This window comes from Phyllosticta citribraziliensis (genome assembly GCF_038025025.1).
Source record: "Phyllosticta citribraziliensis strain CPC 17464 chromosome Unknown J3D65scaffold_7, whole genome shotgun sequence".
NCBI classification, from domain to species: domain Eukaryota; kingdom Fungi; phylum Ascomycota; class Dothideomycetes; order Botryosphaeriales; family Phyllostictaceae; genus Phyllosticta; species Phyllosticta citribraziliensis.
Genome location: NW_027117344.1, coordinates 585177 through 604338, shown reverse-complemented (window position 1 = coordinate 604338; position 19162 = coordinate 585177). Strand labels below are relative to the sequence as shown.

The window sequence follows — 19162 nt, the reverse complement described above, 5'->3', positions numbered from 1 at the left end:
CGACCAGAATGCTCGGAAGGCGGCTACGAATGATGGAACAGAGACGTCAGGACAATGGGGATGGGATTGATTTTCTTTAACTGAACTAGCTTTTCTTTGCCTATCGACTATGGCGTGGACGGGGAAAATGGTTAATGACAGGCTCTATTTTGGCTTCAATGGACGGGATTACAAGGGCTTTCTCTAGAATGGCAAGCTTTACTGGGCTATCTTATTCAGGGCAATTCAACGGACTACATTCATTATGCAGAGCTCCCTCCTTGTGTAAAGTCCATCTTTGCCTTTGCTTCTTCAATCCACATCTCAAACATCATCTCACCAGCCTCGACGGCTCTGATAGGAGTCGTCTTGACTCCACCCACGTCTTCTCCCTTGCGCCGTTTTTCCGCCCCGGCTTCCTCCTCCCAGCCAGCTCTTTTCTTGCTGGCCTGCAGTGATGGCTGCGCCGGTATCCACGGCTGTGGGTGTCCCAACGGCGGCTCTGCCTGTTCCTTGATCTCTATAGCCATTGTAAACGTGCAACCCTCGGGCAGCGGTTTCAAGCGCGTGTCACAAGTGCTAAGCCTCGCAAGCACAGCCCTAAACTGCTCTTCCATGTCGACCTGCACGGCACCCAAAGCGGCAACTCCTTCGGTTGTAGTGGCAGCGCCCGCGTCATCCAGCCGCTCCATGACCAGCTCGCGTTCGGCCGCCTCGACGTGCGGGAAGCGGCTCACATCCCAGACGAAGCGCTCGAGCGGACGGGCGTCGCGGCTGTAGACGACGAGGGCGACGGAGCGGGCGCGGTTGCGCAGCAGTTCTGCTTCGACGGCGGCGACGGCATCGGTGATCCAGGTGCAGACAGCCGGATGGCGCGACTGGGCGACGGGATAGTTGTAGGCGCGCGAGGTGAGGAACGTGGCGCGCGGATAGATGGCGCGATGGTAGAGGATGGTGTGCAGAGAGACGGTCAGGAAGGAGGTGAAGGCGCTGATGAGGGCGGTGAAGGTCGCCGGTGCTGAAGGCTGTCCGGCTTGGACGCGCGATTGGTCTTGCGGCGACGGGGATGCCATGCTGCCGGTGCGCCGGATGGTGAGCTTGTATCCGTAGGGCTTAGCCGGAGTGTACCCTGGTCGTTGGTCGGTGGAGATACAGGCGCCGTCGATGAGGTTCAGCGTGGCTCCATTCTGTGTAGTGGACGCCGAAGGATGGCAGAGCAGGACTCGATCGGATTGGGGCGGACGCGTTGGAAGTCAAGGACTGGCCTGCGAGAGAGAGGGAGTGGGCAATGCGTAGTTGTGGTGTTGTCAGGTTGGACACTTGACGTCGACGCGTAAGTGATGGAAAACCGCGGCTATCGATAACGAAGACGCGGCGCGGCGCTTTGCAAATTGGACCTCTTTGGTCGTCACCGCTCAACTCCACCATAAACCCAATTTGCTCCGAGCGGACGCGAGTGCTTGGTGACGCCCACAATCTCTCCAGGAGCGCCTTCTGCCTTTCGCTGGAACCCAGGCTCCTCCAACATCTTTCCCCGCCCACCAGGACAGGTCCCTCGCCGTCTCACCTCAACACGCCCGGGCGGTGAGAGCTCCACCGACCACTCGACCCCACGAATTTTGTCCTCGACTCACGTCACGCGTCCTTACTTGCAGTAGCCCACGCCACAACGACGCGCCTCTGCCCTCTGTACGCTCAAGACGCTCTACAGCCATGGAGGAGCAACTCGTCCGCCTCCTCGCCGACACCCAGGCCAACGCCGAAGCTCCGCGTAAGCAGGCAGAGCTGCAACTCGAGCAGCTATACGGCAACGAGGCCTTCCCTGCCGGCCTGGTCACCGTGGCTTCGCACGACTCGGTACCGCTTGAGATACGGCAATGCTCGCTGCTGTACCTCCGCAAATACATCCTTTCCACTTGGACGCCCCAGTTCGACGAATTCCGCGGCCAGATTGTGCTGAGCGAGGAGCTGAAGCGCCAGCTGCGTCACTCTCTTCTCGAGCTCGCCACGAGTGCAACCGCCGAACGCAAGATCAAGACGGCTGCCAGCTATGCCGTCTCCAAGATTGCTTCTGCAGACTACCCAGAGCAATGGCCCGAACTCCTGCCCGGCCTCCTCCACATGATACCCACTGCCCAGGACGGCCAGCTTCACGGCGCGCTCAAGGTGCTGAGTGAATTGGTCGAGGACTCGCTACAGGAGCAGCAATTCTTCAGCTGCGCGCGGGACATGGTCAAGACCATGTACGACGTGGCTGCAAATGACCAGAGAAAGCCCACTTTGCGCGCATTGGCCGTCTCTGTTTTCCGCGCTTGCTTCGGTACCCTGGAAATGGTCATGGAGGACCACAAGGCCGAGGTCAAGGGCTTTGCCGAGGAGACTTTGAGCGTCTGGCTGCCATTCTTTATCGAGATTTTGAAGAGCAAACTTCCCAGTGCCCCGACCGAGGAGGAGCAGCGTCAGAACGCTGAGGCAGCGGAGATTTGGAGGGGTCTGGTGGCCCTGAAGCTGCAAGTCGTCAAGGTATGAAGATTGCCCTCGCCCCGCGGACGCACAAGATAACAAGAGACAGGCCCTGGTGAGAATACGTTCCGTATTCCCTTCGACTCTTTCTCCGCATAGCCCCGTCCTCTTTTCCTCGACCTGGGATGAACTCTCCTCTCTCCAGGTTGCATTCCACAGCATGTACATTGAGGACGAAAGACAGAGCCGATTGGAAGACGCCGACGGACTCCCTTACACGCTCGATTTCCTTGTTCTGGAAGAGCTCGACTTTATGCAGGCATGCCTCAAGGCACCTCCGGTCCGCAAGGAGCTGGAGCAGCAACTTCAAGCCCAGGCTGCAGGTGGAAACACTTGGGTGACCGAAGTCATGAAGCTTGCTGTGGCATACGCGCAAATCACAAACGAGGAAGAGGGCCTCTGGAACTTGGACGTCAATGTGTTCTTGTCTGAGGAGACTAGCGTCACTGCCAACTACACCCCTCGTACTGCCTGTGGAGATCTCGTCATCAAGCTCGGTGAATGGCTCAGCTCTGCAACCGTCGACGGCCTTCTATCGTACACCCGCTCGCTGTACTCGACGAACCAGACTTGGAAGGCCAAGGAAGCCGCGCTGTACATTCTCAACCAGATGCTCAGCGACTTTTCTGACGAGGACCGTCAAATCAGCCCCGAGGCTGCCACTGGATTCGTCGACTTTGTCAGGTACGCCATGCAGCAAGAGGAAGAATTCCTCCGTGCTCGTGGTTACTTGGTGGCCGGCAGCCTTACCATGACCTCTGGAGATGCTCTCCAGCCTGTTGCCGCCTCCTTTATGGAGACTTCTCTGCAGGCCATCACCAATGACTCGTCCGACATTGTCAAGGTCGCCTGCATTCGCGCCATACAGCATTATCTCTCTGCCTTGCCTCCGGCCATCACCTTGCCCCTGCAGGGTGCTACCATCGACGCCATCTCCTCCTATCTCTCTGGCCAAGATCTCTCCGAGTTTGCGGACAGCGACGACCTCATGATGACTCTTGTCGAGACCCTGAGGGATGCCATCCTCCTCGACACTCGAGTATGCCTCGACGGCGCTGGTCTTGACCTTCTCTTCACGATCGCCAGCCACGGCGCGGCCAACTTCCAAATCACCATGCTTGTCGCCGAGACCTTTGAGGAGATTGTGTCGGCCCTGGCCTCTGCCGGTCCTGAAATTTACACTCGTCTCTGCCAAAAGGTCCTCCCTTCCCTGACTGGAGCCTTTGATGTGGGAACCCTGACCGAGGAGAATTCATTGACTAACCTGGCTGCTGAGCTGCTCGCTGTACTGACCGAGTTTGGTTCCGAACCACTTCCTCCTGGATTCGTTTCTACCGTGATGCCCAAGCTCAACCGCGTCTTGATCGAATCAAACGACGAGGAACTCATCAAGCCGGCTACGGCTTCCGTCAAGAACATTTTGCAACACGACCACCAGCAGCTGTTCGAGTGGCGAGACCACACGGGCAAGGGCGGCCTGGAGGTTGTGCTCCTCATCATCGACCGTCTGCTCAGCCCCTCGGTTGATGACAATGCTGCCGCCGAGGTCGGTCAACTCGCTGCTGAGCTCGTCGAAAAGGCTGGTTCCGAGAGGTTAGGTCCTTACCTGATGACGCTCCTCCGCGCTGTGGCTGTCCGTTTGGGCAGCGCCACACAGGCGCAGTTCATCCAGAGCTTAACCCTGGTCTTTGCTCGTCTATCTCTTGTCAATGCCCGCGAGGTGGTCGACTTTCTCGTTCAAACTGAAATTGGCCAGAGTAACGCTCTTCAGGTCGTCATGGCCAAGTGGTTGGAAAACTCCATCAACTTTGTTGGATACGACGAGATTCGCCAAAAGCAAGTTGTCCCCGTTCTTTTTTGTGACTGTTTACTGATACATCAAAAGCGTCATTGCCCTATCCAAGCTTTACGACCTCAACGACCCCCGCCTGTCCCAAATAATGGTCAAGGGTGACCTGATCGTTCCGCAGTCCAGCCGCATCATGACGCGGTCGAGAGCCAAGCAAAGTAGTTCTCCCCTCACCAACACGGGTTTCGCACCAACAGCATCGGTTCACTGGCGCTCTAACTCGCAATCTCGACTAGATCCCGACCAGTTCACAATGGTCCCTGCTACTCTCAAGATTCTCAAGGTCTTGATTGAGGAGCTCCTTTCGGCGAGCGGAAACATGCAAAACGTCAATCCTGGATCGGCTGCCGGAGCATCACAGGAGGCGGATGAGGACGACACTGATGAGGAGTGGGAGGATGATGACGGTGTCGTGGATCTGGGACTGGGCGCTTCGAAGGCTGGTATGTGGATATTCGTCCCCTTGCACTCTTCCACTTCTATTCAGCCGTGGAAATCTCGCCGCTTAACAGACAGCTGACAACGGGACCTCCGCGTCCATCTCAGAACTCATGGCATTGGGCGAACTGGATGCGCACGGCTCGCGCCAGCGTGACGACGAGACGCAAGCGTACCTCACCAACTTTTTCCACGAGGCGGCGCAGAAGCCCGGCTTTGAAGAAATGTTCAACGCCCTGACCGAAACGGAGAGGGAGAAGTTGCGCAACATGAGTTAGACAGAGACTCGACACAGGATATATTATGAAAGGTGAATACCCAGGCGACTGATGGCGCGAGAAAGTGGCACGAAAAGCGAAGCGACACATACAACAGTACTACTGTGCAAAAGACGGCGGCAGCAGCATCAGGGCAGATAAACAGTGTACAGGATGTGGGAACAAGATGTGCATGTCGGACAGCATTATCGAGATTATTCCAAAGCGTGTGGCACTTCCAAGGAAGACAACGACTACCATGGTGGTGGGCAAATTGTTGTGTTGACCACCGCCACTTCCATCGCTATTGCTATTTTTTCTTCTTCTTCCTCATGTACAACCAACCATGCGTCTATTTATCGACCCTTTCGGTTCCTGAGAAGACGAACGACTGCATAGCAAGATATTATCACCACGTTGAGGTACATAGCTACAGGTAGCATCATCCACCATACGACAGCCACGCAGAAGCAGTGCCGATGTACTCGACTCCAACCCAGCAAACTGAAAATAAATCCCTCGATTATCACGTCCCGTTGGTCGTCCATGAGCTCAGTGTCGGGCATACAAAGAGACCGTTTCTCGGTTCTACGACTGTGGGCACATACCAACCGCGCGCCTAACTACCAGCCCCACAAAAAAAAAGACGAAGAAAAGAAAAAAGGTCAAAACGTACAACAGACGGGATTCGCTGCTGGTCACCCACGCAACTACTAATCGCCCGCAACGCAGCTTGTCTATGGAAGAGCGGACGGGGTTCCGAATTCTCTGCGTGCTATGGTCGTACGTACTGGATTGACTCGCTTGCAAAGATTATGTATTGTGTTGAAAGGAAGGTTGGGGGGCAGGGCGGTGCGGTGCGGAAGGTGGAGTAGGAGTGGTCGCTGCTGCTGCTGCGGGAAATGTGATTTGGTGCTTGGTTCAGCTTAGTTAATGGTTGGGTGCGCTCTGTATGGTGTTTAGAGGGTTGCTGGGGAGAGTTTTAGTTAGGCTGTGCGCGGTAAGGGGAGGACGGGAAAGGGATGTGGATGGTGAGGTCGAGGTGACGAGGCCGCGCAGGTTCTTCATTTTGCGTGAGCTGAATAGCAGGAGTAATTCAGAAGGGGAGTAGGAGTGCCCACCCAACTGCATGGTGAAGAGAAAGAGACGTCTGTGCGGCATTACGGGGTACCAATTAAAGAACATTGAAGCTCCGGAGACGGAAGAGATGAGAGCCATTTGAACTGCTGAAGCGATTGCTTTGGTTTTAAGTCATATGGTGAGAAGCTTAAGTTGTGTATGTCGCTTTTGGAGGTAGTGAAGCGCACTGATTTTCTAGTTTAACTTGAGAAGAAATTCGATTATCGAAGCGTACTGAATAGGGCACGATTTATTGAAACCCTCTCACGACTACTGCTAATTAGTCCATAACTAGATAAACAAATTACTCCATGCAAACGGGCTCTAAATGAGCAAATTCCACGCCGTCGTCATCTCAGGGGTTTAGTCACTAAAGACAGATTGAGCTGATAAACTTCCTGTCCACGGAACCGCTGCCTCGAAGCACTTGGTCTCAGTGCTCACAGTCTCTTTCCTACCGTGCTTCTCCACTGACCACTTCCTAGCCAATGCACTAACATATCCCCATCTTTCCATGTATATCATCACAGTCAAAGCAGCCACTCCCCCCATCCCACCCAATGCCGCCCTACAAACCACGCCCATTCCTTGTATCTGTACGCACGCATCCACGGCCCGCGCGGGCTGCGCTGCGCTGCGCTGTACAGCAAGCACAGCGAGTCAACCCCACCACGTCGCTCAGCTCAGCCCAGCTCAGCTCAAAAAATAAAATAAAAAGCAGACAGACAGACAAATGCTCCGCCGCGCGGTGCCGGCCAGCTGGTCAACAGGCAAAGCCATAAATCACGCAACACGCCATCCAACTTTTGCAGCGTATCGACAGATGGATGTATGTATGTATGTATGCAGCAGGGATGCAAGCATGCAAGCACATCCCGCCTGCCGGCGTCGTCGCGGCTCTCCGGTGTCGCTGCTGCGCTTTTCAGCGGAGTCGCGGAGAAAGCGGGACCAGGAGGAGGGGGAGAGGGACTGTGGTTTAGCGCTGGCGAGCTGATGAATCTACTGCGTGGAAAGGAGATGAGATGAGGTGAGTGAGAGAGATGAATTTGGCCGAGTCGTAATGCACAGCATCAAGTCAACAGGCGCAGGAGTCATCGACGCAACAGTTCTAGAACGCGATGGAGAGACAGAGGTAGAGGCACTATACGGAGTAGCAGCGCGTGGTGCCATGCGCAGACAGGCTGAAGTGCCTATCCATGGAGGAGCTTGCTACGCGTGCATCGGGCGCTGTCGATAGACGCGACCGGTAAGCTGGAAGGGGAAGGGAAGGGAAGAGAAGAGACTTCCAGGGGCGGGCTTGTTGGGCGGCCGGATGTGATTGGTTGGAGACACTTGTAGAAGGGAGACAGCGTGGGCGGGATGTCAGACCCGGTGCGTTGGTTCTGTGATGTACATGGTAGTGTACATACTATACTAATGAAGACGAGCGGTTCGGGCGGCGGCACGGGCATGGTCATGGTTGTGATATCGCTGTGTTCTCGTGGGTTGGTTCGCTGTCTGCTGTTGGAGGCGGGAGCAGGATGGCCAGTTTCGACTTCTTGATTAGAAAAGTAGACTTTTTCGGTCTCGTTGTTCAGCGCTTCGCGTTGTCACACTGTTGGATTGCTGATGCCATTGATACCAAGCCCCTACAACATCAATCTATCAAAGAATACGCCATGCGCGTATACGAGCGACGTCGGCCCATTCTTCAAACACAGTCGGCAACCAAGATACTCGCATGCCAAAGCAAGTTCCTGTAGAGCCACCACGATTCACCCTCGGTCCAAGGTCAACACGAAGCTCACGGGGCGCCGCGAACGACTACGACCCAAGCTGCCGGGCCTTACTTGTAGCAGGGCAGGTCAGGGCAGGCCAGGGCATTTGCCGATAACCGCTCTACCCCGCCAGAAAAAGGAGCATGGTTTGCCAACCAACGGATACGACTGTTCTTCCCGTCAAGGCAGGTCCAAGAAACCTGGGCCAGAAGACCCTGGACCCGCCCGGGGCGCGTCATCGGGATGTTACGGGGAAAAGGAGAGGGCGGATACGGGGCGGGACTGATAACTCCAAGAGTCGAAAAGACGGTGTGTGACTGGACAAAGCAACTCACCGGAGAGAGAAAGTAGTGGACGGGAAGTGTCCGCCGCCGCGTGTGGGGGTGAGAGGTAGGGATTGCGGGGGCGGGGCAAGGTGCCGCAAGGTAAGTGTGCTTTGGGGAACAGGTTCCTGGCGGCCGCTTTGGTGACGGGGATACACGTCCTCCTGGCGTTTCTCCGCGTCTCGTCTTGTTGGTCGGTCGGGAGAAGGGAAAATAAGGAAAACAAGGCGGGAGAAAAGCCAAAACCACGCAAACAGCTTCGCTTTTGGGACATTCCGAGCGACAGGGCTGTCGACGAGGACGACTTCGACGACAAAATCAACAGGGACAACCAACGGTGCTTGCCGTGTCGAGTTTCGCCATTCCATGCTCTTGGCTTTGATGCCGTGGTGTTTTGGTTTGCCGCCCTGGCCGAGCGGGCTTCCCAGTGAAGAAACCCGTACCGCCCGCCCGCCCCCCGTTCTAGATGGTTCCGATCCCTGCGATTTGGTACCTTGGGTAGCGATAGGGTAGAGGTGAAGGATTCTAGCCGCCCGACCGACTGCCTGGCTCGTCTCGTCCAACTGTTTGTTGATGCTCAGCCAGAGCGCGTGGCGATGAAGCTTTCCAAGGTTGTCGCAGCTCCGTCCAAGGTAGAGTATGCGCGCGGAAAACACGGTTTTGCGGAGAAGCGGGCTCATTGCTTGTCTGTTTCCCGTCACCCGCCGCCAGGCAACGGGCCGCCGTCATCCAGCTCGCTGCTAATGGCCAAATTGAGCTTCAACCCATCAGCTCGCGTCGATGTTGTTAGTGTTGACGTTGCCCGCTTACCCACACCCCTCGCGGATCCGCCCCATACCTACCCCATGCTGCTCGCCAGATGCCAACTTCTGGGGCCGACCCGAACTGCTTCGCCGCGGCCCTCGCGCTGCGCCTCCATCATCAGCGTCATTCTCTGAGGCGGATCCGAAGGCATCAACATTCAACGCCTTCCGGTAGGTGGGCAAGTCGGAAGGCAAGTCAAGCGCCTCGCCAGCTGATGAAGCGAGCGCGAACCGGAAGCAGCTCGTTTGCGCGCGCCTCGCTCGCTCATTGCCACCTCCGCCTCGCAAAGAGCAACCCGAAAAAACCAAAAAAAAAAAAAAAAAAAAAAACCACACCCTCCTACCCTACCGTACTTCGCTCCGGACAGGCCGCGGGCGCCTCTGCTCCTACAGTACGTAAGTAATCGTGGCCGCGAGGGCAAGTAAGTAGAGGACGAACGGAAAATACGGACAAGGGAAGCAGGACAAGACAGCCCATCCACACACCCACTCACTCTTCGGGCGCCTCCACGCCGACAGATGATCGCCGTCGGGATTGGCTTCGCGACGCTGTAGACCGAGTTGAGCTGGGGTGCCTCTCTCTCCCCTGTCCCCCACCGCCGGGCTAAATGCCCCGAGCCCACCCACTGACTTACCCAGCTCCACAGCTGTCAGTACCGTAGTGTCCCCCCACGCCGAGTGTGAGACCGTGGGCTGTTGGGCAGTTAGGCGGTTGAGACACCCACCACCACCACCATCACCACTATCAACCCGCGTGTCTGCCAACTTGCCTGTTTGGATGCGGAGCGCGAATGAGCGAGCAAGTGATTAGATGGGTTGGTTGGATGAGCTCGCTCGCTGCGCGCCTGTGTGTGTGATGTGTAGCAATCAAGGTCAATTTGCAAAACGATGCTATGCACGCACTGTGATGCGATGGAAGCGCAATGCGATGTCGGACTCGACGAAGCGCCGTGCAAGCACACCCACCTCTTCACCTACCTTCCATCTGTGTGCCTACCTGCTCCGCCTTACCTGCCTCATGCCCTATGCCCGGACCTGTAATCTCATGCGGCACGCCCACCTCCACCGTTGCTCTGCTCCACGGCACCGTAGACGACTGGCTGACGCTCGCTGACGCTGGACTGGCCAGCCCTACCATTACCCTGATCCGCGCTGACCCACGATCGCACAACCTTAGGCGACGCAGGTTGGGTGTGGGTCTGCGCGATAGGGAGACAGGTAAGCTCGGCTTGCAGAGAGTGGCAAGGGCACGCGCACGTATGGTACACGCAGATAGAGAGTTGAGTGGGTGAGAAAGTCGGCACTGTGCCATAGGATGGCGTGCATACGTCAGATCGGCCTGTAAGCCAGCCAGCCAGCCAGCCCTACGACCTTTCTCAATGGCCGTGCAGCCAATCATGTCCGTGATTGAGAAGATTTGGCAAGATGAGCAGGCCAAGCTGAGATCAGCGGCCATGCTTAACCTGTCTGTCGGTCCCCGTCCCCATCCCCGTATGATCCACGTCGTCGCCGAGTATTCTGAGCGGCGGTGACGACAACTGAACGATGATGACGATGGCGATGATGATGGAATGAGCGAGAGGTGGATGGACCGGGATGAGGATTTCGAACATGGCGACGAAGTATCAACGTCATCTGTCAAGGGGCATGACTCTGAGAACCAATATGGGGCAAAGACAGATCGGAGCAAGGAAGAAGATACAACATCAACGTGGCCATCAGGCTTTGTCTTTTCTCCTCCCTCTTCAAGACAAGGATGCATCATGGACGGGGGTTGAGCGGCAGAGCCAGCCCTGCAGGTCAGTTGGAAAAGGGGGAAAACGATGACCGAAAGAGGGAGGGATGATGAGATGTCAACGCATAACATGCTCGCAGCGGCCAGGATGCAGAAAGGCAAGAAGAGCGCAAAGAAGGGTAACAGTGGAGAGGACGCCGTGCGTGTTGTCGGGACAGGACGCCTGAACCTCTCCAGCTCCCAACGGCTCTCCACCGGGCGATCGCTCCGATGCGGACTTCCTCCACGTGGAGCACTGAGGTTATTCGGTGGAGATGATGGCAGCGGAATTCGATGCGTGACGTAACGGATGCGGGAGTGTTTGAGCCATGGATGCCTGTCCAACACCCGCGGCCTGGAAAAGACTTGTTCTGCGCTGTACTGCTTGCTCCAGGCATCGTCGCTTTGGTGGGACGCTTGACGCATGGCGCGCTCTGCCTGCGCATCCCGCTAGACAGCAGACTGATCCGTCGCGCAGGTGTGAAGCAAGTCGACATGACAGACGTCATGAGCGCAGAGCTCGTGGCCAAGGGTCGCGGTCCGAAACCCTCGTGCAGCCTGTCGCGGTGTCCTAGTAGACGTGACGTCAGGGCCAACTATATCGGAAAGCCTGCGCTGGAGCTATTCCTGGCCCAATGCACGCACACGGACACATCTAACGGTCATCGCGCCAGACCAACCAAAAGGCAGCAACTCGTGCAGCAGCGCCACAGGTCGACTTGCGCGCCTCGGCTCGTCTCGAGTCGCAAGAGGACGCGAGACGAGCCGAGGCCGAGGCACGAGCATCTTGGGCAGGGCGTGCTGTGTGCCAACGTGCGTACTGTGCTCGCCTCACCACCATTGCAGTCGCTCCGTTGTTCATCGCGACAGCGGTCCAAGGCGGGAACGCCGATGCCGACACACCGGAACCAAGGAAGGATTCGAGAAGCGGACGGCGGAAAACGTTATGCCGGCCGCGCCGCGCGCGGCATGTTTGAGATGGCCAGACGCGGTCGGCAGTTGAGCTGAGAGCCTAGCCCGTCGCCGGCGCTGTCGGTCAGTGAGCCGGTGAACCAGCTCTTGTGTACGTACCAGTCGGAAGGTAACGACGGCAGTGGCTGTTGCTGGGCTGTTAGGCACGTAGCGATCCGGATTGTGGGAGCGGCACGTCGTATTCGAGACGGCGTCCGCCACCGTACTGTATCGGAAGTGAGCAAAGGAAAGTTGCAAGGCCAGTAGCGGTAGAGCCAGGCTTGCGATGGCGATTGGTGGTGATGATTCTCAGTGTTGCAGCGCTTGAAGCGGCAGGTGTGGGCTGGTGCTGAGGCTGGCTGGAGACGCATCAGTGCGGTCTGGAAGCCTGAGCGAAGGAAGGTCGAAGCCAGGAAGAGCACAGGGCTGGCCTTCTTGGTTCTTTGGTGCGATTGGTGGACATTGCAGGGAATGGATGTGGCTGGTGATGGATCTTCTGAGAAACCCGAGCATGGACCGGGCGGTGACGGCGCGGGCTAGGGGCATGGATTCCCATTATAGCACTGCGCTCGTGTACGGGGAGAGCACACCGTGTATCGACTTTGTCAAATGGTGTTGAAGCAGCGCTGACGTTGGCTGAGGGTCGTGTTGAGGCAGTGAGGGAACAAGCAGGCAATCTTGCCTCTTGCCTCCCCCACCCCGATCGCAGATGGTGGGGATGGTGGGGGTGAGACGGGAGGAAGAAAGGGATGCGTCGACGCAGACGGGCGGTTGCACGAAAAATGGTCGGAGACAGCGCGCGCCAGCGACCGGTGAGGTTGTTGGCGTTTGCGATGTCGGACAGGTCTTTGTTGACGGAAGAATTTCGAGCAGGTAACCTTTGGGACTGGGGTCGACCAAGTTCTGGACGTGGTGGGGCGTCGTCTTCCCCGCACCCCGCCGTCTGGGCGTTGCGGCCGCGGGGAACCAGTTCCGGCAACAGGACGGACGGGACCGCGCAAAGCTTCCTTCTTCACCACTCCAGCTTTTTCCGCCACCGCGCCGGGTTACCGTCTTTGGCCTGTGTCGTCGGAGGTTGCTTCGCGGAACTGAGCAAACACGTGCAGCTTGTTGATGCTACATTCCACTTTGCCCCCGCGAGCAGCACATGACTCGACGGCCGTGTCGTGACAGATGACTTGTCGATTCCGCCTCTGGGTTGCACAGCTGTGTCCGGTGAATTCTCGACAATGTTGACAGTGTCCAACAGATGACTCAACGCGTGTCCCGTTTGGGTTTTGGCGAAACGGATCGTGTCGTGAGCGCCGAGTTTGCATGGCGTTGGGACCATCTGCAGCGGACCGTCGAATTGTACAGCGTGTATCAGTCATGACGACAACCAAAAGAGGACATGTGAAAGAGCACAGGGCTGCTAACCTGAGCTGGACTGGGCACCACGTGGAACAAGTGGCCATCAGCCCTATCCGTGACTCGACCAAACCCTGTTGCCATCGTCCGCATTCGCTCCCGCCGACCATTTCCTCGCAGCCGTCACGGGCAATGCACCCTTCCTTCGCGCGCGTCGAGCCGACTCATGGACTTGCACAACTTCAATCGTCTGAAGTCAGAGTCTGGTTCACGTCGTCCGCTCGCCAAAGCTTGCGCGCTGCCCAGCCGCCAAATAAACCTCGTTGGGCCGTGACTCGACCTTCGGCTAACGTCGTCTCTAATCGTCTTCGAGACGGTGCAATGTCGGCTTGCCTACCGCCGCTTGTTTGACTAGTCGTCGTGGTCGACGTCATCCTGGCCTGTCAACTGTGTCAATCTTGTCCTGTCCCTTGAAGATTTTCGCGTCTTTTTGGCGCCTCCGCTGCAAAATTCTTTTCCGTCGCATGGCGCTGCAAGCGACAACCTTGGAACATGGACAGGAAAAAGGGATCTGTCCGCCGGTCCCGCGTCGCCGGTCAGCCACTCCTTGAAAAAGACTGCTGGACTGATTGTGGCAAGGGCCGGCTGGCCAATGAAACCAAGCACCTTCACATCTTCATGGTCATTGGCGATGCATGAAGTCATTGCTGAGGAATTTTCTCCTACCCCCTGCATTTTGGTCATTGTGGCCGTCACCGAGAATTTTGCGAAGGGTCCACCACGAGGACCCTACTCACAAGGACGAGCGGAATAATCATGTTGCAGCTGCGAGTGCCATCATACGGCGCATTCTTGACTCGAGGGGAAAATGCCGCCCGGAATCGCCCGACTCTGTCCCCTTCGCTTCAGGAGCAGCGGGGCCCTGGTGGATTCTAATGAAGCGCAGAGGGGCTTCAGGCTGCACCATGGCGTCATGGCGGCCGTTTCATGCCCGCACACTTTTCCCGGCACCTGTTTGAAGCGACTTGTAAGACTCGTTTCACGACGCAGGACTGCCATGTTCGTTGGCGGTCGGAAGGGGTCAGTCAAAAGGGGCAGTTGTCGCCAAACCACCACCAGCGGAAGCTGCACAGCCTGGGGACGACAATGCAAGCAGCAGGTTTCTCCGTCCAGTACGAATGCATGTCGTTATCTCCGTCCAAAGCTGCACATGTTGATCCTGGTGCGGCGCTTGGTGGGCGCAGTCGACGTTGTGGACACGTCCGCGGTTTTGCCGTCGTTGCGACATTACCGTATTTAGCTAATGATATCGAACAAAGCGCAGTGACGTTGCAGTAAATCAGCAATACGGAGTGCTTGAGGGGGCCGAGCGTGTGTGCAAAGTCGCTCGTTTCGGACAAGTCCCGCAAAACCGGCGAACATTTTCCCTGCCGGCATTTGGTAAAGAAAAACGGCGCACCATCATCGTCATCACCATCATCATCAACCACCAGGACCGCGCTGAAGGCCGTACCAAAGCAAGACTGGGCCGGCGGCGAGCGCGCGCAACAACAAAAAGTGGCGGTGCGGTGAAAGGGGCAGGAGTCTGGATGGCCGGCCTAGCCGTCAAACACCGGGCTCGCTATCCAATTATCGCCTTTTGGAAAGCCGCGGCGGGCAGGGCAGGGCGATTTGCAGCGACCAGAGGGCACGCCGCGTTTCAAGGATGCCACGCCCACTCGGTGCAGGTTCCCCACCGGCAATCCCAGGCAGCATGTCGGCGGCGGCGGTGATATGGGGGCTTTGTGTTTCCACGGGCGCGGCAGATGGACACGTTGCGCGACGCGTAGCAGCCAACAGCAACACAAGTCGAGGGCAGGGCGGGCGTCATGGGAGCTACTCTTGACAGCTGACGGGGCGGTTTGTGTTGCCGTGGTTGCCAGCCGCCGTGGGCAGCGACCTAGAAGAAGATCCGGAAAGACAGATCAGGGTCTGCGCTACTGTACCCCAGCCGGCGTGGTTGGGTTGGGTTGCGAGTGGAAGACGACAAGAGTGGTGGTCCTCGGCACGCAGGCAGGGCAGGGCGTCGGCAAACGCACCCAACACAGGGTGACAGGATGCGACACAGTCCGTTCGCTCCCGAGATGAGATCTTGCAAAAAGTCGTCATGGCGGGGGGTGCATTCGGGCCTTGGGGTGGAGCCCAGCTGGGCACCTCGGTACGTACGGGATGGGCTGCCTGGAGTCCTGGGCAGTTTTGCGACGCGTCGGTGCGTGAAGAGCTGTCAGGCTGCTGCAGACGTCGCAGGCGCTTCAAGCGGTCAGAACAAACGACGGAAGGCAGAGGCAGCGGAGAGGAGGGAGGGAGAGGCGTGGCAGGGCAAGGCAGGGCGGGCCGCGCAGGATCAGCACCGCACCGCACCGCACCCATCCATCAGCATCAGCCATCCATCAGCAGCATCAGCAGCAGCAGCAGCGGCATCAGCGCCGGTGTGGACTGTTGCGCTGCTCTGCTCATCCGTCATCTGAAAGTGAAAAAGGCGGTCGGTGCGGCCGGTCATCGGCGCGGCGGTGAGTCGCCGCTCTCACGAATCAGCTTGCACAGGACTCGTTTGTTTGGATCCCTGGGTGCCCTGGCCTAATCGCGGCACCCTTGTCGCTCCATCTGCAGCAGGGATGGTCCGTCCGTCCGTCGTCGTGGGGGGGTTTGGGCGTGTGGCGGCGGAGACCAAAGCAAACACCTGCGTCGGTCATATATCCCATCCACGCGCCCCCATCCCATCCAGATGATGGTACCCCAGAACCACCTGCCTTCACACCCTCCAACAAATCCTCAGACACCACTCCCTATTAAAACACTCGGACCTCTTCGACTTCGACTTTTTCACTCGACCACCAAGATACCAACCACACCTTCACCCATCATGCATACGAGCTCGTCGCCCGTCCGCATCCCGTCTTCCGCCTCGTCTTCTTCTTCGTCCTCGAGCAGCTTCTACTCGTCGTCGCCGCGCGACATGTCGGCCTCTCCCAAGGGCTACTCCTGCGCCTACCCTTCGTGGCCCACGGGCAACTCGTTCAGCACCGGCAGCTATCGCAACAACACGCCGAGCTCCTACATTAGCGACGCCGATCTCTTTCCGGACGACCTGCTGGACAGTGCTCCCATCCTCGAAAAGGCCCCTGCTCCTCCTCGCATGCCTCCCATGCCTGAGCCCGCTCAGATGCCTCTGCTCCCACTCTACGCATCACCCAAGAAGAGGCGGTCTAGCTCCAAGAAGCAGAGGAGGCCGTCCAAGCCCATGACTCCCATTGCCGAGTCTCCTTCCAAGGCCCCGGAGTGAGCGACGCGTCTTACCTAGCACCAGACCCTTTTTTATCAACGTAAGTACTTGATCGTCGGCTTGCATCCATAGGGCTATCAAGCTGACTCATGCGCTCCCAGACTATTATGTCCTTTCGGCTCGCCAAATTTGGCCCATTCAAGAGATACCCTAGTTTCACCCCCAATTTTTCGCCTGCAGCTCAACCGAGCCACCCAGGCCAGGGCCCCCGCGAATCGCGAGCCCAACCCTTTTGTCGGGAGAATGCATTCCCTTTACCATTGCTGGCAGTGGTGGGCGACGCAACGCCGCACGGCAGCCAGCAACCCGCCCGGGGCAGATGATTGTGATCAACACCCGCACGTCACCCACGTCGTTGACGGGGCGGCACATCATCCGGCGCAACGGCGCCCGCCATCGGTTGCGATTTCACCACTTCGAATCGAATCAACCACACGCGCACCCCGAGCTGTGTCTGAACTGTCGGGCTGCCACTCACAGCCACGCGACTGTTCCACAAGCCACGCACACGCCGCCATCACCGCATGGATGAGACGTGTCGCTGCGGTGTTGCCTAGGCTTCATCACTGGCTGTGAACCCCGGCTCGGCTACGACGTGCCGAACTATCTGTTTGGAGGAACGGCCTCGGATCTCGAGTCGCATCCTTCCCTTTCCGCGAGGCGGGCATTGTCAATGCAACTCGCGAAAATGGACGCGGCGGTCTGCAGAGGCCCGGAGCGGAGGAAAGGGAGTGGAAGCACGAAGCCGCCGCCCTCCCCCTCGTGCCCTTGGCACACGACTGCCTGGACTTGGAGGGGGGGATGGGTGTGCCACGCGACGGCAGAGGAACGTGAAAGGACCGGCGACTCCGAAATGGGCGCCGTTCCAGTCTTAGGTAGCATTAAGACAATTTCTAATTTTTTATTTTTTTCCAAAAATCTGGCTGCTGCTACCACATGCTTGCATTGTGACTGCTGAGTTGCCTGCCTGCCTGCCCCGGCCTAGGTGGAACGCCTTATCTGCGTTCGCTCAGGACTGGCCGGGGCCGTTCCAGAAGACCCAAGGAAGGTCGCCAGCCCGGCGACGGAAGCGAGGAGGGGAAGCGGGATGAAACCAGGGCCGAGCAGTAGGGCGGCGATGGGGGGAAGTGTTCGCTGCCTCGCGAGGCTTGGTGCCAGGACACATAACCACCTTTTGCAGAGCAGGCAAAATGTCGCGATGCCCCTTGACATCCTTGCTGCGTGATGGCAGCCTTGGCGCGACGGAGGCGCCGGGGGGCGAAGAAAAGGCAGCAAAAAAGTTGGCCGTCGCAAACAAGGCGCCGCGGCGGCGGCGGCGGCGGCAGCAGCGACGACGAGGAAACGCCCAAGACAAGACACGAAAGATTTTTCATCATGAGGCAGCATCCATCGATCCATCCATCCCATACGACGTGCGAAAGCTGCAGCGTCACAGTCTCATTTGTGATTGTGATACGGTGCGGTGCCGTGGCTCGTGAAAGGACCGGGGGGGGCTTGCTTGCTTGGCCCAGGACCGGCTGTCTCAATGGCATTATTGTCGTCGTCGTCGTCTCGTTTCCCCGCAGCCAGACGTCGTCCAAACCCAACCTAACCGGCGAGGGTCGTGTCGGGATTGGAGGCAGATTGCATGGCCCCAAGTCACACAGGCGGTGATGTGGTAGCGAGAGACGGCCGCGGCGCCGCGCATGGATGGGCAAGGACGAGTATTGATGATGATGGGGCAAGACTATGGATACTACCACTAGGATCGGGCCAGGTTTGACGAGCTTCCAGGGGCCGGCGACAGGCTGGCGACAGCTGGACGAGCATCCATACAACCTACGTATGTACTGGCTGTGTGTATGTACATGCACGCAAGCAAGCAGCCAGCACAACGGCCCAAGGGGCTCGCTCGCCAATTGTCAACCTACGACATTCTATTCCAAACAGGAGAAGTGCAACGGCACTGGACTGGGGGGGGGGGGGGGGGGGGAAGGAGAAAACAGCACAAGGCGAGGCGGCCAGCTCATCGCACGCAGGGCAATTACAGGTGGCAGGATTGGATATGCGTGATGGATGGATTTTGGCGAGAGGTGGGCATTCGCATGCCGGCGCTGGCTTCCTCTTCCTGGCCTTCATGTCCGCAGGCTGCTGCGTCGTGCGTCGTTTCGCTGGCTGGCCGGGCGGTCGGCCGTTGAGACCTGGGCTGCACTGCACTGTGGTGGGTTCCCAACCAAGGCAGGTCTTGGTTTTCCTGCAACGGTGCAGCAGTAGCAGCAGGAGGCGGGCCAAAAAGCGGCCGGGCCGGGGAGATGAAGGGAGAAGACGAAGGAAAAAAGCAAGAGCGTGGTGTTTTTTTCGCGTCTGCGGTGACGCGAGCTGGAAGAAAAGGGGCGACGCAGATGCACATGGGCGCGGAGAGGGAAAACGAGGCGTCTGCGGCGGTCTGCTTGCGGGTCAGGCACGATCGTTTTGTGCAACCAAGGCCGGCGTATATGGGTGTTTTGATGCATGGCGACGCGACTCGACGCGACTTGGACGAGCGGCGAGATGGCTGCAAGCCAGCTCAGCCCAGCCCAGCCCAACCCCGTCCGACGCAGGGCAGGGCAGGGCAGGGCAGGGCAGGGCAGGGCAGGGCAGGGCAGGGCAGGGCAGGGCAGGGCAGGGCAGCACATGGCATGGAGATGGTTAAATACAGCAGCATCAGTGGATGGATGGTGTTGGCTGGTGGCTCTGCTCTG

General features: G+C 58.0%; 6 protein-coding genes across 6 annotated transcripts; 3 read left to right on the top strand and 3 right to left on the bottom strand.

Annotated features, from left to right (window-relative positions):
- Positions 1 to 89: 89 nt before the first annotated feature.
- On the bottom strand, positions 90 to 1495 carry J3D65DRAFT_626806 (DNA-binding protein). Its single transcript, XM_066800471.1, has one exon. It carries the CDS (start codon positions 1050 to 1052, stop codon positions 243 to 245), a length of 810 nt encoding a protein of 269 aa, XP_066654346.1. The 5' UTR covers positions 1053 to 1495; the 3' UTR covers positions 90 to 242.
- Positions 1373 to 5533, top strand: J3D65DRAFT_395197 (armadillo-type protein). The gene is made up of 4 exons (XM_066795886.1): positions 1373 to 2502; positions 2552 to 4338; positions 4388 to 4794; positions 4898 to 5533. Exons 1-4 carry the CDS (start codon positions 1693 to 1695, stop codon positions 5065 to 5067), a joined length of 3174 nt encoding a protein of 1057 aa, XP_066654345.1. The 5' UTR covers positions 1373 to 1692; the 3' UTR covers positions 5068 to 5533.
- Positions 5534 to 7806: 2273 nt separating this feature from the next.
- J3D65DRAFT_394952 (uncharacterized protein) lies at positions 7807 to 9014 on the bottom strand. Its single transcript, XM_066795884.1, has 2 exons — positions 8258 to 9014; positions 7807 to 8090 (listed from the first exon to the last, which is right to left on the bottom strand). Exons 1-2 carry the CDS (start codon positions 8923 to 8925, stop codon positions 7991 to 7993), a joined length of 768 nt encoding a protein of 255 aa, XP_066654344.1. The 5' UTR covers positions 8926 to 9014; the 3' UTR covers positions 7807 to 7990.
- Positions 9015 to 11033: 2019 nt separating this feature from the next.
- J3D65DRAFT_394900 (uncharacterized protein) lies at positions 11034 to 11956 on the top strand. Its single transcript, XM_066795883.1, has 2 exons — positions 11034 to 11230; positions 11301 to 11956. The coding sequence occupies exons 1-2, from the start codon at positions 11152 to 11154 to the stop codon at positions 11828 to 11830; spliced, it is 609 nt and encodes a 202-aa protein (XP_066654343.1). The 5' UTR covers positions 11034 to 11151; the 3' UTR covers positions 11831 to 11956.
- A 3872-nt stretch (positions 11957 to 15828) lies between these two features.
- On the top strand, positions 15829 to 16727 carry J3D65DRAFT_626779 (uncharacterized protein). Its single transcript, XM_066800470.1, has one exon. It carries the CDS (start codon positions 15885 to 15887, stop codon positions 16440 to 16442), a length of 558 nt encoding a protein of 185 aa, XP_066654342.1. The 5' UTR covers positions 15829 to 15884; the 3' UTR covers positions 16443 to 16727.
- A 1688-nt stretch (positions 16728 to 18415) lies between these two features.
- J3D65DRAFT_626772 (uncharacterized protein) lies at positions 18416 to 19105 on the bottom strand. The gene has a single exon (XM_066800469.1). The coding sequence runs from the start codon at positions 19094 to 19096 to the stop codon at positions 18557 to 18559; it is 540 nt and encodes a 179-aa protein (XP_066654341.1). The 5' UTR covers positions 19097 to 19105; the 3' UTR covers positions 18416 to 18556.
- Between the last annotated feature and the right edge of the window lie 57 nt (positions 19106 to 19162).